This window comes from Macroventuria anomochaeta (assembly GCF_010093625.1).
Source record: "Macroventuria anomochaeta strain CBS 525.71 unplaced genomic scaffold BU25scaffold_17, whole genome shotgun sequence".
NCBI classification, from domain to species: Eukaryota; Fungi; Ascomycota; class Dothideomycetes; order Pleosporales; family Didymellaceae; genus Macroventuria; species Macroventuria anomochaeta.
Window position 1 is genome coordinate 489,905 of NW_022985378.1, and position 17,114 is coordinate 507,018.

At 54.5% G+C, this 17,114-nt stretch overlaps 5 protein-coding genes and 1 non-coding gene across 6 annotated transcripts; 3 read left to right on the forward strand and 3 right to left on the reverse strand.

Annotated features, from left to right (window-relative positions):
- Positions 1 to 173: 173 nt before the first annotated feature.
- On the forward strand, positions 174 to 3,267 carry BU25DRAFT_411034 (uncharacterized protein). Its single transcript, XM_033706449.1, has 3 exons — positions 174 to 570; positions 620 to 2,668; positions 2,727 to 3,267. Exons 1-3 carry the CDS (start codon positions 264 to 266, stop codon positions 3,167 to 3,169), a joined length of 2,799 nt encoding a protein of 932 aa, XP_033561624.1. The 5' UTR covers positions 174 to 263; the 3' UTR covers positions 3,170 to 3,267.
- Positions 3,268 to 3,461: 194 nt separating this feature from the next.
- BU25DRAFT_491471 (Cullin-domain-containing protein) lies at positions 3,462 to 6,430 on the forward strand. Its single transcript, XM_033711569.1, has 3 exons — positions 3,462 to 5,429; positions 5,478 to 5,900; positions 5,950 to 6,430. Exons 1-3 carry the CDS (start codon positions 3,644 to 3,646, stop codon positions 6,369 to 6,371), a joined length of 2,631 nt encoding a protein of 876 aa, XP_033561625.1. The 5' UTR covers positions 3,462 to 3,643; the 3' UTR covers positions 6,372 to 6,430.
- A 252-nt stretch (positions 6,431 to 6,682) lies between these two features.
- Positions 6,683 to 8,039, reverse strand: BU25DRAFT_431584 (uncharacterized protein; the record flags this gene model as incomplete). Its single annotated transcript, XM_033708666.1, has 2 exons — positions 6,683 to 7,763; positions 7,879 to 8,039. The coding sequence occupies 2 exons, from the start codon at positions 8,037 to 8,039 to the stop codon at positions 6,683 to 6,685; spliced, it is 1,242 nt and encodes a 413-aa protein (XP_033561626.1).
- A 1,682-nt stretch (positions 8,040 to 9,721) lies between these two features.
- On the forward strand, positions 9,722 to 11,047 carry BU25DRAFT_368447 (uncharacterized protein). Its single transcript, XM_033703896.1, has 2 exons — positions 9,722 to 9,775; positions 9,842 to 11,047. The coding sequence occupies exons 1-2, from the start codon at positions 9,735 to 9,737 to the stop codon at positions 10,797 to 10,799; spliced, it is 999 nt and encodes a 332-aa protein (XP_033561627.1). The 5' UTR covers positions 9,722 to 9,734; the 3' UTR covers positions 10,800 to 11,047.
- Positions 11,048 to 11,233: 186 nt separating this feature from the next.
- On the reverse strand, positions 11,234 to 11,323 carry BU25DRAFT_t76. Its single transcript has one exon. It is a non-coding gene; the product is annotated as a tRNA-Ala (tRNA).
- Positions 11,324 to 11,711: 388 nt separating this feature from the next.
- Positions 11,712 to 15,622, reverse strand: BU25DRAFT_368448 (STAG-domain-containing protein). Its single transcript, XM_033703897.1, has 2 exons — positions 15,042 to 15,622; positions 11,712 to 14,991 (listed from the first exon to the last, which is right to left on the reverse strand). The coding sequence occupies exons 1-2, from the start codon at positions 15,463 to 15,465 to the stop codon at positions 11,879 to 11,881; spliced, it is 3,537 nt and encodes a 1,178-aa protein (XP_033561628.1). The 5' UTR covers positions 15,466 to 15,622; the 3' UTR covers positions 11,712 to 11,878.
- Positions 15,623 to 17,114: the final 1,492 nt, after the last annotated feature.

Genomic DNA, 17,114 nt, shown 5'->3' on the forward strand with positions numbered 1-17,114 from the left:
ACGATACCCATAGACCTCACTTGTATATACACAATCCATCATCTTGGTGTTGCATGAGGCGCACCCTGTGAGAAACAAGGCTGTGATGTCAGTCAGCCCTATCCCACATGGGATGCCTTGCCTGGCCTGGCCCAAGCGGAAGTGACGAACATTGGCCGAAACACCAGGCATCACAAGCAAAGACACCGCCAAGACTGCACGACGGGGGCAACTTCGAGTCCTATGACCTACGCGCAGCCGAACACCTAGCACACCTCATCACCATGAGCGGCAGGCTCGTGACTGCACGTCTCACGACACTTGCGCGCCGAACAGCACTGCACACCCCACGCCTATATACGACACATGCGCTGCCCGCAGGCGGTCTGCTACGAAACGAAGCTGGCCTCCGCCTCATAAAGCGACGACCATGGCCACTCGGCAGCTATGCGCTTCACAATCTCCCTGCAACACGGTCGATATCCTTCGCACGGGTAGTACCTAAGCTCGTCACCAAGCTCGCGACAGCTGGTGCAGCTGCAGGAGGCGCTGTCATTGCGGGCGTCTCGTACATCCAATATCAAGCTGGCCGTGAGTATAAAGCAGGCCTCAAAAGAAAGACCAAGCTGACATAGAATAGAGGCAGGAAGCTTTGCCATCGATATCTTTGGCCGCGCAAAAGATGGCGTGAGCACCGTCGCAGGCGGCGCGCTCGATACCGTAAACGGCTTCTTCGACCAAATTGACCAAGGCTGGCGCAAGACGAAGGACGACTTGGAGAAGGCAGATTACCCCGAATGGCTGCAAAAGCTGCTCGCCACGGATGAGTCTGGGGGAGCTGGAGGCAGCAATGGCGGCGGACAAGGACCCGAAGAGCCCAAGAAGAGCGGTGCTAGTACTGCGGCGGCAGGTGCTTCGACAGCAGCGGCTTTTGGATACGGGCAAGAAGACGGCGAAGATAAGCAGGAGGCGGAGAAGATCGCACGGGACGAGCAGATGATGATGCTCACCAAGAAGATGATCGAGATTCGCGGGCTGCTGCAGACGGTTGGGCAGTCAGATTCGCTGACACTGCCGTCGATCGTTGTCATTGGTTCTCAGTCTTCAGGAAAGAGCTCGGTCTTGGAGGCTATCGTTGGACACGAGTTCCTCCCTAAGGGCCACAACATGGTCACGCGGCGCCCGATCGAACTGACGCTCGTGAATACACCCGACGCGCAAGCCGAATATGGAGAGTTCCCTGCGCTGGGGTTGGGGAAGGTCACAGATTTCAGCCAGATCCAGAGAACACTGACGGATCTGAACCTGGCTGTGCCTGCGTCCGACTGCGTTTCGGACGATCCTATCCAACTGCGCATCCACTCACCGAACGTACCAGACCTCTCGTTGATCGATCTGCCCGGATACATACAGGTTGTGGGACGGGACCAGCCCCCAGCGCTCAAGGAGCGCATCTCGCAGCTGTGTGAGAAGTACATCAGGGCGCCCAACGTTATCCTTGCCATCTCAGCAGCGGATGTGGATCTGGCGAACAGTACTGCGTTGCGAGCGTCGAGGAAGGTCGACCCACGCGGCGAGAGGACGATTGGAGTCATCACCAAGATGGATCTCGTTGAGCCTGAACGCGCCGTCAGCTTGCTGAACGACAAGAAGTATGCTCTGCGACTTGGCTACGTGGGTGTCATATGCCGTGTGCCAGCCGGTGCAGGTGGCGGCAAGCTGTTCCACCGCGGCAGCGGCAACATCCAAAATGCCATTGCGAAGAACGAGAACGCATACTTCAGCTCGCACGCTGAGTTTGCACCCGAAGCTCAGCTCGATGTCGGCACGAGTAACCTCAAGAAGAAACTTATGCACGTGCTCGAGCAGACCATGGCAGCCAGTCTAAAGACAACGAGCGAAGCCATCCAGCGCGAGCTAGCCGAAGCGACATACGAGTTCAAGGTCCAATACAACGAGCGCCCACTGAGCGCCGAGTCGTACCTCGCCGAGTCTCTCGACGGCTTCAAGCACTCCTTCCGGGGCTTCACAGAGTCCTTTGGCCGCCGCGAGGTCCGCGAACTCCTCAAGCACGAGCTAGACCAACAAGTCCTCAACATCCTCGCCCAGCGCTACTGGAACCGCCCGTTCGACGACCTCAGCTCTCCCTTCCCCGAAACCGATCCCCTCAGCAGTCTCGCGAAGGCGGATCCTGAAGGCGAAGACTCGATCTGGAAGATCAAGCTCGATAGCTCCAGCGCCGCATTAACCAAACTCGGCGTAGGCCGTCTCGCAACCAGCGTCGTCGCAAACGCACTCCAAAGGAACATCGAGTACCTCATCTCCAACTCGCGCTTCGCAGCGCACCCCTTCGCGCGCCAAGCCATCACCGAAGCATCGACATCCATCCTCAAAGACCTGTCCTACGATATCTCAGATGAGCTGGAGATCTGCATCAAGCCGTACAAATACCGCATCGACCTCGAAGACAACGAGTGGGCTAAGGGCCGCGAGAACGTCACTGCCGTGCTGAAAGAAGAACTCAAGGTCGCGGAAGCAGCGAGCAAGCGCCTCGAAGAGATGATGGGCGGACGCAAGAAGGTCAAGGATGTGATGTCTTTCATCGACCGCGTGCGTAGCGGACAAGTCGTTCTCGAAGGTGATGGTGTGGGTGGTGCTGGGGGGTTCAGCCAGGCGCTGTTGTCGAAAGGTACACCTCCAAACCCCGTCAAATTCCGTGCACTGGAGCAAAGCTGACAGGAGAGCAGGAAGGGAAGCAGTCTTCCTCCGCGACCGCGTCGACGTCCTAAAACTCCGCATCCTCGCCATAAAATCCAAACAATGCGCCACTCGCAAGAACAAATACCACTGTCCCGAAGTCTTCCTCGACGCCGTCGCAGACAAACTCACCACCACCGCCGATCTCTTCCTCGACGCCGAGCTACTCTCGAAATTCTACTACCAGCTCCCCCGCGAGCTTGATGCGCGCCTAGGCAGAGGGTTGAGTCAGGACGAGATTGACCGCTTCGCCCGCGAAGATCCAAAGATCAAGAGGCATCTGGATGTTGTTAGAAGAAAGGATCTGCTCGAGCATGTGCTCAAGGAGATGGAAGGATTGAGGCAGCTTGAGGCGAGGGAGAAGAGGGCGGTCAGCAGGAGGGAGGAGAGGGAGAGGATGAAGAAGCAGGGCGGTGGGTGGAGTTTGTTCTAGAGGCGAAGGCATCGTGGGAATGGTGGGATGGGTTTGTGTGTAGGTTCTACTATTGGGCATAGATTGCATGGTGCTTGGGCGTTAAGATACCACGAGAGGGTTGGAGAGACTACACTTTGTCTATTTTGTACACTCTAGAAATGAACACTGCGGCTTCAATCGATGCACACCAGAGTGCTATTGCCGCTATCTCCGGTTACCCAAGTGCAAAGCGTGCTGAAGTCACGCACGGCGTACAACACAACATCAGTGGCGTCGAAGCAGAAGACCGAACCTCCTAAATCTTAACACCTGAGCCACCAAGATATCAAGTCGCGAATACTGGCAGAAACGAAACAGCAAACCAAAGCAGCTCTTATCAATATCATTATCATGGCCATGCAGCCGCAGCACTAGCGTGGCGCGTCATCCTAGCAGCCGAGCTTCATCGACGCGCAGACCTCCACATCTCCGCACCTTGCAACTGCCAGTTCAATGTCCTCCGCCGACTCTGGCACGCTGAAACGGAAGCACTCTGTTTCTACTCAGCAGAAGCTGTCCTTCACTGCCCAGCAGAAGCCTAACTCGGCCGCCACCGCTCCGCTCTCTCCGACGAACAAACGTACCCGCCGAGAGAGCTCCCCTCGGGAAGCCGCCACCCCCGTCACAACAAGCACCATGAGTACTGCCGACATGTACAGCTTCCCCAGCAAGCGGGCGAGCGTAGTCAGTGGCAAAGAGGTGGTAGATATCACCTCCAGCCCAGACAACAGCCCTGCAAAGCCTCGCAACGGCATGATTCGCAAGACGGCGCCGAACATGGGCGTCAACGCTGGGCCTAAGCGGTTGGTGGTCAAGAACTTCAAGCCTACACGCCGGGTCGATCCTAAAGCCTTTCTGGACCAGACGTGGCAGAAGATCGAGGGTGCGCTGGACACCATCTTCAAGCAAGACGACATCGACTTCAGCCTTGAGGAGCTATACCGCGGCGTCGAGAACCTCTGCCGGCAGAACATGGCACGTGACATCAAGGAGAGGCTCGTCAAGAAGTGCAAGGAGTACGTAGGCGGCGCGCTGAAGACCAAGGTCAAGGAGAGCTTAGGCCGAACAAACGTCGATGTGCTGCGGGCAACGCTTCAGGCTTGGAGCACATGGTACGACCAGGTCCAGTATCTTGACTGGATCTTTTGCTACCTCGATCGATCGTACCTGCTTCCACGACATGAGTCCCTCCGCGACATTTCGGTGGGCCTCTTCCGCTCCATCATCTTCGAGCATGCAAAGCTCAACCCACGCATTGTCGATGGCGCTTGTGATCTGGTTGCTGCTGATCGAACGGGCGGCGACTTGGACAGCGACATGTTCAAGAAGACCGTGGACATGTTCCACGATATGCACGTCTACACGCAACACTTCGAGCCACGGCTGCTTGAGTTCAGCCAGGAATACGTCATGAAATGGGCGGATGCTGAGAGTGAGCGGAGGTCGTTGCCCGAGTATGTCCGAAGTGCGAGGGCGCTTATGGATCGTGAGATGCAGAGAGCGGACTTGTACAGGCTGCCGAATACCACAAAGCGTAATCTTCTCGCGTTGCTAGAGGACCACCTCATCTCGAGAAAGGAAGAGAGGCTCATCAACCAAGACGAGTTTGCGGATCTTCTCGAAGCGAACTCTGTTGAGGATCTTGAGCTGCTGTACTCGCTGCTTGAGCGACGGAGACTTGGTAGTAAACTACGACTGGGGTTTACGAAGTGGATCGAGGACGAAGGCACAGCCATTGTGTTCAACGACAAGGAACAAGAGAACATGGTCATTCAGCTCCTGACCCTCAAACGACAACTGGATACCTTCTGGAAAGTGGCTTTTCATCGCAATGATGAACTTGGTCGCGGGCTGCGCGAGTCTTTTGAGACGTTCATGAACAAGACGAAGAAGACGAGTGCGAGCTGGGGCACAGACAACTCAAAGACTGGTGAGATGATTGCCAAGTACGTCGATATGCTGTTGCGAGGAGGCGCGAAGGCTATTCCGGCGCAGCTTAGCCGGAGGGCGTCTACCAAGCTGGATGTGGCAGACGCAGAGGATGACAACGAGGAAGCGATCTTCGATGAGGATACTGAGGTCAACGACCAGCTAGATCAAGTCCTGGATCTGTTCCGATTTGTTCACGGCAAGGCCGTGTTCGAAGCCTTCTATAAGAAGGATTTGGCTAGACGGCTGTTGATGGGCAGGAGTGCGAGCGCAGATGCTGAGAGAAGTATGCTTTCAAGGCTGAAGACAGGTAAGCGCCCTTTGACCACACACCATACACTGGACTGACATTGTGCAGAATGTGGTGCCGGCTTTACAGCTAACCTGGAGCAAATGTTCCGTGACATTGAGCTCTCCCGCGAAGAAATGGCTTCCTACAAGATGATCTGCGAAGAGCGTGGCCACAAGCAAAGCCTCGACCTGAACGTCAACATCTTGTCCGCGTCTTCATGGCCCACATATCCTACAGTCCCTGTAATCATACCTCCGGAGATCAAGTCAGCCATCGATAAGTTTGAGACACACTACAAGTCCAAGCACTCCGGCCGCAAGCTCGAATTCAAGCACGCCCTCGCTCACTGCCAAATCAAAGCCAAATTCCCAAAGGGCAACAAGGAGCTCGTAGTGTCCTCCTTCCAAGCCATCGTCCTGCTTTTCTTCAACGGCAAGCCAGCAGACGAACACATCGAGTACAGCTACCTCAAGGAGGCCACCGGCCTGCGTAAGTCTCCTCCCACCACTCCCTCAGACCTCATGCTAATATCCTCCAGCCCCCACAGAACTAAACCGCACCCTCCAATCCCTCGCCTGCGCAAAACTGCGCCCGTTGACCAAACATCCCAAAGGCCGGGACATCTCCCCCACTGACACATTCACGCTCAACGCCTCCTTCAGCGACCCGAAATACCGCATCAAAATCAACACCGTCCAATTGAAGGAAACCGCGGCGGAGAACAAAGAAACCCACGAGCGCGTCGCGGCTGACCGGAACTACGAAACGCAAGCCGCGATCGTGCGGATCTTGAAGGCGAGGAAGCGGATCAGTCATGCAGAGTTGGTGGCTGAGACGATCAAGGCGACGAGGAATAGGGGGACGCTGGAGGTGGCTGGGATTAAGCGAAATATTGATCGATTGATTGAGAAGGAGTTTTTGGAGAGGGAGGAGGATGGGCTGTATGCTTATATTGCATAAGCACGGTGACTTGGCGGATTTATGTATAGGATAGACATGATAGAATATGAGAGCATGAGAACATGAAATCATCTGAGGTGTATCGATAGTCTTGTGTTGACAGCTCGTCTGAGGCTCTGTACGGACATGGTGTTCACTGCATCATCGGAAGAAGTTGTTGTGTTGTCAGGTCTTGCTGGCTTGATCTAGATCTAATGCTAGTCTAACAATGCTCTTCCATCCAAAAGATGGGTATCAAACAACCAAACGCCATCATAACGCTCGTAGAATTCGTCACTCATCTTCTCCCGCCAGGGGTCTCCTTCCGTCGCCTACTCAAACCACCCCCAATGCCTGTGGATGCTCCAGTCAAACTTCGTCATCCCCGCCAAATCATCACCGTTGAGGTAATCAACACCCATGTCCACTAGGTCCCACCAGACACGGTTTCGCAGAGCAATGGGCCACTTCGGCGCGCCCCAGTATCGCACCTTAAGCCCTCTTTCGTGAGCACCCTTGATCTGGCCGCGGATCAACTCGCGCTGCTTGTGACTAAGATGTCCGAACCAGATACGCCCGACGCTCTTCCTGAAGTTCGTACTCGCGTAAAAGCTGTTCGTGGAGTCGAAGTGAGAATCGGGCGTTGTGCCGACGGTACCCTGGCCAGTGGTCGAAACGGAGGAAGACGATGTCGAATCGCCGTCATCGTACTGCGCCTGGTCCTGACCTTCCTCGCCCTTGGGCTCGACGTACAGCCGGTCGAGCGGCGCGTCGAAGAAAATGTCGCGGTACGTCGAGTTAGCAACGACCATGTCGAACGGCGCGTTTCCCGTTGCTACGACGGTGATTGGACCCTCGACCCTCTTCTCGCCATCATAGTACGTCAAATACCCCCTCTCGCGCAGCGCGGAGATCTGGCTAGACACGTAGGGGAAGATTTGGGATCCGTTGTTTTTAAAGTCGACAAGCAGGACTAAGGTCTGTTGGGGTGCGGTGTCAAAGACGCCGAGTTTGTTGGTTGAAGTGAGGTCTGAGGTGGAGAGGAAGGTGGTGTTCTCGTTCTTGTGGTCGAGCATCTTGACGAGTGGGTCCACGTACATGGAGCGGAAGGTGCGATTTTGGGTGAGTGCGTGCGTGCTGTGGCCGACGAAGAGGTCCTCGTCGAACAGCCAGACGTCGGCTTCCACACCGGTGCAGCCCCAGCGAAGTGCATCGTAGAGGGGAACGCGGCGCCAGTAGTCGTTGTGGGAGTGACAGGGAATGGGGGTTACGTCTTTGGTGATGTCGAGGAGGTATGATGCCATGTCTGTGGAGGCTTGGTCGGGCTGGGTCCAGTCCAGGGCAAAGGCGGCAGGGTCATCGTGGATCAGGGGAAGGTACCCCAGGAACACGTTGACGATGTGTACACAACCACTGGGATTGTTAGCATGGTGTTGATATAGCCCCGCGGAGGGGTGGTGTGAAGCCACAAGGCCGGAAAAGCCATGGCCGGCGTACACCGTACACGCGGCAGACAAGGACCACTTACAAGAAGAGCACAACGAAGCCCACCATTCCCATACACCCCCACGCGCCGTGTCTCTTTCTCCATACATATTTCTTTGCTCTCCTTCTCCTCTCGAAAGCCGGTAGTCTTCCACTCTCATAGTCGACTCCTGGAAAGGAAGGCCGCCTCCTCCGGGCAGCCATCAAACAACGGCCCCAAAACGTGGGGTGGGATCCTAATGACGCCTCACTATCCAAGTCTGAAATGTCGCCATCCCTCAGAGCCCTTTCTGTTACGGTTGAGAACTCTTTGCCTGGCAGTGGGCTTTTTGCCCGCGAAATGTCGAAGTCGGATGTGAGATGATGGTGCAAGAGAGGTTGAGTGCTGGGCGAGGCGACCCGCAATTCGGCGCTGTCGGAAGCCATGGCAGTCAGATTGGTGACGAATGACGATCCCTACCGCAGATCGGACCCTGACAGAACGTGAGAGTGGATGAGAGATCCAAATGCCGATCCAACGTCAAAGGTATTCGAATGTTGCAACACCAAAATCGTCGGCCAGACAGCCGTATATGTGGCTGCGACTCAAATCCTTACGAGCTGCCCGCACCCTAAGACACCTTCCGAAACGAAACTCGGAGCAAGCGCCACAACTTTGGGGAGACGATCCAGACTGTTGCGATCCCAACCCCGGGTCTATTCCAAACCGAGCGAACAGTAGCGCTGAATCAAGAACGGTCTGTGGTCCGCAACTGCTCGACAGGACAAGAAAGTCGCGCAATCAGAGTCCAATTGATGCTGGAAATAGAGCGTTGCGCGTCGCGCGTGGTTTGTGTTCGTTTCGCAGGCCGTCAAGTCCGTTCGATGATGAAGATGATCTCAAATTGAGGGATCTGGGGGTAGCTGCATTTATCATGCACTTCATCGAGTCTTGGAGAGCTTGTGGCGGGCGCCCAGGCGGTCGATGTCCGCTTGATGCTCTCGACCTCGTGGTGGGTTCGGCCTGTTGTAACGGGCTACTTCGATGCACGTAGCGGCAGGAGAGGGTGTGATTGGTGCGAGAGTCCTACCAATCTACACTGCCAAGTGCGAGCGGTAGAACGCTGACAGCCGCCTCGAGCTCGCAACACGAGGAGGATTGTTGGCCTGTGGTTTGCAGAGGTGGAGGCGGCCTGGTGTTAGGACTCGAAGAATGTGGTTGAAGATGCTGTCACGAAGGCAGATCATGAGTGATCGTCGACACGATGTTGATACAAAGGATACCGTTCGCAGAGATGTTGAGTGATCGCGACACGATCTCCTCTGGTACCCACAATCTTTTGGTGCTACTCTTTATTCTTGTGGATCGAGGCAAGCACGGCATGCGGGCCCGCCATTGTGCCTGACGGAATGGGCAGCAACAAAAGGGCCTCGATTCGAAGCTTGGGAAATCGCACAATTGGTGCAAACATGCGTGATCAGCCTCACCCCAGGTTCTGAGGCTGTACAGATTGTATCGCTAGCGGTAGACGTCCGCCCGCGGGCGGCTCTCCGCGTGTTCCAAATACCATTTCCTACCTTCGTGACGGTCTAGATTTGCGGGGCACAGGAACCTCGAGACAGTTTCTCCGCGCTTTACGAACCAGAGCACGGCGGTGCATGACACCATTCAAGCCACAATCTGCGCACCGGAGGTCGAGCCCCAGAGCGAGATATCTCCGATGAGGCTTTGTGACGATGATCGATGAGGCAGGTGGGGTGAACGAAAAGTTCACGTGCGTTGAGACGGAGCTAGGGTCCACTTCCCAAAAGCTTAACTCCACAAGCGCATGACCCCTGCAACGATTGTGTGGAAGTTTTGCGACACGGCGAAGCTCACCATCTGAAGTATAACGACGTTCACAACACGCTGTCACAACAATGCCACACAAACACAAGCGCAAAGCAGGTGATGCGTCGGAGTATGTTTCAGCCTCCGCGCACACTAGAATGCTGTGTCTCTGGACTTCGTACTAACGTTTTCGCAGCTTCGATCTCCCACCCACATCTCGCGCTGCGCCTCTCCCAGTCGGCAAAGGCAAGACCGCAAACACCAACACAAAATCGAAGAAGCGCAAGATAGCCCACATCGAGGGCTACGGGCAAGATGACACACCCAAAGCGTTCCAACGGCTAATGGCCTTCTCACAAGGCGGCGTCGGCGCCAACAAGAAACGCTCCGCTCTCGACGACGGCCTCGTGCTCTCTAAGAAGCAAAAAGCCGCCGCGAAACGCGCAGCCCAGCAATCCGCAAACCCCGGCTCAGACGACGAGACAAAGTCCACCATGAACAAGGCAAACGCAACCGCCGAAGCAAAACAGATCCCCAAGATCCAACCCGGCGAGTCGATGGCCGAATACAGTTCCCGCGTCGACGCCGCCCTCCCACTCACCGGCATCGCAAAATCCGGCAAGAAAATCGCCGGCGCAGCAGACCACCGCATAACGAAACACGAAAAGCGCCTCAAGAAACTGCAAGCCGGATGGCGCGAAGAAGAAGCGCGGATCCGCGAGAAGGAAGCCGAGGAAGCCGAACTCGCAGAAGAGGAGCGCGACGATCAGGCGCTAATCTGGGAAGACAAGACCGAGGGCAACGTACCTGGGTTACGAGCGAACGGAAAGAAGAGCAAGGCAGCGAAACGGAAGAAGGTCGTCGGCGAGGTGGATAACCATAGTGAGGATGAGTGGGAGGCGCTGAAGAAGAAGAGGGAGCAGAGGAAGGGGTTGCATGATGTTGTGCATGCGCCGCCGACGTTTAGTAAGGTGCCGAGGGAGATCTTCAAGGTTAAAAATGGGGCGAAGGTCAATGTGAATAATATCCCGAGCGCGGTGGGGAGCTTGAGGAAACGTGAAGAGCTGGGTGAGGAGCGTAAGACCATCATCGATACGTATAGGGAGTTAATGGCGGCGAAGAAGGGGGAGGGAAATGCGAAGGCGAAGGCGTAGTGGAAAGTGATACCCAGGAATAATGAGACGAATGTCATTCGATCAGTCTGCATAGGAATGTACCCGAATCACAACCCTCAACATTAGGTTTGTTGTCATCACCTACAAGCACCAATGGTCATTGGTCATGTGACCGGGAACGTCATTTGCCAAACGACCGCTCCGAGCGGAAGGGGTGTACCAACTCCACACAGTGTTCCTAAAATCCACTGTATTATGCGGATGCAAAGCCACGAGGTAGCTTGCACGTAACAAAAGATAATACACAAGAGTCTAACAGTGGATGAAGGCCTCCACGCTCCCTCTTCAAAATTGAAACTTGGCCGCTACTACATCCAAGATCTACTACAACACGGGAAATTGCCTAATTTGATTCGAAAGATAAAGCCAATTCGTCGCTAGAACATCGAAATAATCCGAACATGAAGCAAAAATGGAGCCACGGGGGATCGAACCCCGGACCTTCCGCAACCTTGCAATTAAGGCAATGCAAAGCGGACGCTTTACCACTAAGCCATGACCCCTCAATCACGTGATGACAACATTCACTCTCTATTTTCTGGTATATCACGTGCAACATTTCATCGATATGTAATGTAGGGGCTCTTACTGCATGGTTTCTAGTTGAATCTGCAGTCATCTACGTCTTATGCGGTCTCGCTTACAATGTGGGGACGATGGAAATGAACCGTCCTCTCGCGTTGCAGACAAGAACCCTCCTGAGAATCCAAGTCTAGAGATCATCAGAGAAGTCATGGCTGAGGATCAAACCCGAACTTACTTGTAGTCTCCAAGCTACTTGCAAGTGGACAATATGACAGCAAGCATATGCTGATTACCTTCTATCACTTGAGGTATTGCCTGCTAGCAAACGGTTGTTTCTCCAAATAAAAGTAGTCAAAGTTGAAGCACCTCGAATTTGATCATACACGAAAACAAACATCTACAGCGCTTGCTTGACAAAACGCCTCAGCGCCAGCGTGAACGCTCAGCCTGCCATGTACCCTTGTGAAGCTATACGAAACGCTAAAAGGGTAATACAACAGATCGAGCATGATGCTCCCACGTGTGCCACCCCTCTAATCGCCCAGAATGCTCTCCTCATCGGCTTCTCTCTCCGCCCCATTCTCCTCAGCCTCAGCGCCGTTCACTTGCTCCTCCTGCTCAGCATCCGCCATCTCCTCGTCTTCAATCTCATCACCCGGTACCTCAACCTCATCTTCCTCATCGCTCTCAATGACGATCTCTTTGCTCTTCCCTGCCTTCGCAGCAGGTTTGGCAGGCGCCTTCTTTGGCTTCTTGACGAACCTCTGTGCATCGAGATGGCTCACTACCTCTTTCCATGTCGACGTCAGCTTCGCTTTGTTCCTCTCCAACCGCTTCTTCACCACTTCGCCGCCCTCAGCGCCTAAGCTGCCGACGAGGTAGGCGTGCACGATGCGTCCGCCGTATTGGCAAAGATGCTCTTCGGCGATGAGCAAGCGGACTTGCTTGTCTTCTTGTGTGCGTATATCCTCTGAGTCTTCATCATCGGACTCTGGCTCGTCATCAGGGTCGATAGGGTCATCGTCCACGTCGGGTTCTTCGAGGCGCTTGTTCGCCAGTTTGGCGAGGTTGTTCTCTGTTGCAGTAAGGATCTGCATCAGGATCTTTACTGTTTGGGTGTCGATGTCTTGCGCCAAGGCTTCCCAGTCGTCGCTTGCATCATCCTCATTCGCTCTTGAAGCACGGCCTTGGGGCTTCTTGCGCGTACGGCTGAGTTTCGCCTTCTTGACTTTTAGCGAGCGGAACATGTTGTAGATGTCGAGGAGGAGGTTGGCGGCTTCGAGACGCACGTTGTCGGCACCCTTGCGCTTTTCGAGGATAGTCATGAGCGATGTTATGCACGCGTCTCGTCTCTCGACTAGAGTTGTGAGGTCGTCGTCAGGCATGGTAGTCCCCGCTTCGATGTGGTCCATGCATTCTTTGCATTTCCAGACAAAGTATGTGAGCAACACCGACATAGCGTGACGAACGAGGGAGTCCTCTGCTTCGTTCGTTTCTGCGTCTAGATCGTTGGATGGCAAGCCACGATCCAGGATCTGTAGTACAGACACGATAGGTGGCGAATCTAGTGCAGCCTTCTTTGACTTGCTTCTCGAATTTGCTGGCGCAACGATCTGGTCGAGTATCGCCGCGTCTGAAACTTTGCTGAGTTGAGCAATCTTCAGTACGATGTTCGAGACGCCAACAAGGATGTTCTGGTCGAGGTTGCCACATGCTGAGAAGTCTTTTCCACGCCGTAACGCGTCAAATGTGTTGATAAGGTCGTCCCAGAGAGCTTGGATCTTGAGATGAATCATCTCCTTGAGCTCCTCATTCTCCTGCGCATGCAACATTGATCCGACAGCTTCGATCAGGACGCGCTCGTTGTGATGTGTCAGGAACTGCTTGTTGATATCGTCGAGCAGCGCGGTCAACGCCGTGTTTTGTCGCAGCTCTTCAAAGACATCCAGACTCAATTCGCGCTCGAGACGAAGGCACAGTGCCGCAGCCTCAGGCAGCGCACCAAACTTCTTCAGCAGGTCAGGAATGAGCAATGTGAGTTTCCTCGCCATTTCTGCTTGCTCTCCCTGGTCACTCTCGCGTTGGGCTTTCGTCTTCTTCCTGTCTGTCTGTGCTTCAGCCAGGCGCTGCAATCGAAGACGAACGACTGCATTCAGGATGTCGAGTAGTGCAGTCTCGTGCTTCTCTTCGAGCTGACAGTTCTGTCGCAGCATAGCCTCCGCATCGTCGCCGCCATGCTGCGCAGTCTGGGTGTGGTCATAGAGCAAGTAACCTGCCAACACTTCCCAAGATCTGATTTCAGGGATCGCCTCGTACAGCGCCTGAGCAGCTAACGAGTATCGCGACTCAACACCGGCCGCGACTAGCCCCAGCTCTGCGCTTGTATGTGAGATTCGCTCGATCTGGGTTGGTAACTCGTTTTCGTCCTCGTCGTACGAAAGAAGCTGGTCAACGAGACACTTAAGCTTCAGCCATTCCAACCGCGGATTCTGGTACTCTTCATCTTCATCGTCTGGCGATCCCAATGCCTCATCGAGAGCTTCTTGGCCGCCCATATCATCGACAATAGCTTCGTACGCAGCGTTGACGTTCTCGGCAAAGAAGCCAACAACTGACTTGCGCACCTTGGCATCAGCGTCGAAGATGAGCTTGCCAACCGAGTCAATGTCATCTGGCTCGAGGAAGCCAGCTTCGCGAAGGATGTCTAGGAGATCGACTGCTGCGGCACGCACGTTGTTCTCTGCATCTCGAGTCGCAATCTCGACAATTCGAGGCCGGAAGCGTTCTGTAAACGTCTTCAACCCAGCAAGCTTGTCTTTGTCCTTGAATAGTCGCGCAAGCTGATGCAGCACTTCGACTCTCGTGGGTGAGTTGGGATCTGAAAGCACCCAGCCGAGATAGCGCAGATGGCTGCCATCGAAGAACTTGTCCGGGTATGTGATGATCCAGTCTGCCAGTGCTCCAACGCAGTCCACTCGAATGTGATGGTCCACATCACGGTATCGGTGGACATACACCAGACTGAACCAGTCGTTGAGTGCGCCATCCACAGACTCCAGTTTTGCGTTGTAGTCCTCGACCTCTTGATTTGCCGCAGAAACGCGAGCTTTGTTGACTCGCGACTTCTTCACTTCAGATTCGCTCTGTCGCATCTTCTTCGCTGTGTTTTCGACGATATCTGCCGCTACCGAGGCAAGTGCTGTCGTGATCGCTAACGCCGCGACTGTAGCTGTGTGGCGGAACGGTCGGTTGGCACTCGAGGACATTGCGCCAATCCAGACGGCGATGTTTTCGAGCAACTCCTGGTTCTCGTACATGAGCCCTGACTGCGCGATGCTCTGGACGAGAGTGAGGAAGAAGCGGTGCAAAGCGTGCCTGAAAGCCTGGCCGCCACCGTCCTTCGCCTTGGCGATAAGCGGGTACTCTGTCACGTCCTGCGCCTGGTACTCCTCTTGCAGCTCCGCCACGCGACTCGGCGCGTTGTCTGGATCGGCAATGTCATCTTCGTCGATGCGAAGGCTGCAGCCGGCGGCGCGCAGTACGAAGTTGACGATCTCAGCGACAGCTTTCGCCTCGTGCTCGTTGAATCGCGCGACCCAACGCGCCGCGACATCCTCAAGGCGGTCGCCACTGGCAAACACGTCGGCTGTAGCGCGTCAGCTTCATTTATTGTATACCTGCACACCATATGCCTACCATAGAGCCCTTCCGCCTCGTCTTCAGCGAGGATGCTCTTGCGAACAAGTGCTTTGCGCGGTCTGCTGGACTTCTTCGACGCGCTTGTCGCGGGGCGCATCGCCAGTGTCACACTCTTCCCATTCGTCTTGGGCTTCTTCGGCGCAGGCCGTTTTGCAGGCGCTTTGCTCTTATTCTTGCGCCGTCGCTCTCTCAGTTCCTCCTCATCTGGTTCGCCTTCTGTGCTTTCATCCTCGTCTTCTGATATTGGCTCGTCCGCGTCAACGCCGCTGTCATCATCGTCGCCGCGCTTCCTTTTGGAGGTCCCTATTGGACTTGTGCCTGGTGTAAACTTTTCGGGCTTCTTCGTTACGCGTCCAGATTTACGTCGCGAGCTTGACGAGGTGGCATCGCCGGCCTCAGACGCCACAACTGCCGCGCTCATGATGGTTGCGCGCTCTATGTGGATTAGTTTGGCAGGAAAGTGGCGAAGTGGAAAGAAAAGGCGCGTCGAGCTCAATGGCAGCTGTGGTGATGCGGCGGCGGGGATGTTGGTGAGCGACGCGTGCCTGCTCCGCGAACCATTAAGGTTTGGTCCTAGCTCCCTTAGCCCAAAGCATCATCAACAACCGCGTCATTGCATCGCTCGTGCACCTCACTCGAGACTCGATACTTTGAGCAGTGTTCTGGTGAAAGAACCCATGCGCATTCCACGCGTTTCCTGGGCATCTCAGCGATGGCCTTCTGTCTGCCAAGCTGACGGAATCGATCTATGTATGCATTATCATCTTGGAACTTATCTTGCGAACTCCTTGCGCTTATGTCGCAGACAAGGTATTCGATGTAGACTCTGTGCGATGGCTACAGACCTTTTCCCATGATGAATGTTGACCATTCACTACAGGTTGGCGGGTACAACAGCTATCATGACCCGACTTCATGCACTATTCGTTCTGCAAGCGTTGACGCTTGATAATTGGTTGAGCTGGTAAATACCCACTTCGACGGCTTGCATCGATGTGTCTTGATGGTATTGCTTCTTCAGTGTGCTTTTTTGCACGCCTTGTTCTTCGTCGTCACACGAGCTCTTTGCTTCGAGTGCTACATTATGGTCAATGGGAGTCAGTTGTTCGCTGATAGTGACTTCAATAATAAGAAGCAAGTATGTAAAACTGCTCTCATAACACAAGGCTGTGCTATCACTTTTGGTTGTGGAAATTAGTCGTACATGGCTATGTCTGCAGTGCGATGCCAGCAGCGATTAAAGAGAAAACCTAACAGGTGGGTAGAAAGGCAGACGAGGCAGATTCAAGCCGGCAAGAGTAAGGCAAACTTCAAAGGATGAGAGGCTGGATCGTAGGTCGATGGTGTTAGTGACTACCATGCAACGAAGATGACGTAGTTCAAGGGCGTAACGTGTCGCGGGAATGGTGGGTTGTGCTTTGCGCATGTATGGACTGTCCGCCTCGAGGTCGACTAGAGCATCATTTCGATGCTGTGGACAAGACATGAAGGCTTCTCCGAGACGCACCGCTTTCATGACTGCAACGTTGGTTCTCGAAGCTACGTGGGAGTGATACTGGCTTAAGGAGGTAAACGCACACAGTGCCCCTGTTAGGTACTTTGTGTTGGCCAATGGTAATATTACAGCTGTATTTGATGGATTGCTAGAGTACAAAGCGATCATATGGGACCCACAGATAGCTTGGGGGGGGGGGGCTGTAGGTTACAACAGCAGGCAAGGCAGAACTGAATATTGTGAACGCGTCAGTAGTGTTTGCTAGAGGAGGCTGAGACGAAGTGGACCATGTTGGTGCCTACGATCCTAGGGTTGCTGGGCGCGGTCGTTGCTGAGACCTATGCGGCTCTGACAGATCACTATGACCATGCTGATCGCCAAGGATGAAGAGTCATGAGACGCTTGCGGTTGCTGGGCTGGCAGGAGGCTCTGTTGTGTAGGGCCGACTGCTTTCTGACACTGAGCTGACATATCGGAAAGGTTTGTCGTCGTTCGACTACTGTAGATTGGATAAGATCGGCAGCACTGTAGGTCGTTCGCTTCGCGGATTGTGCGTGAGCGAATACAACCCGGAG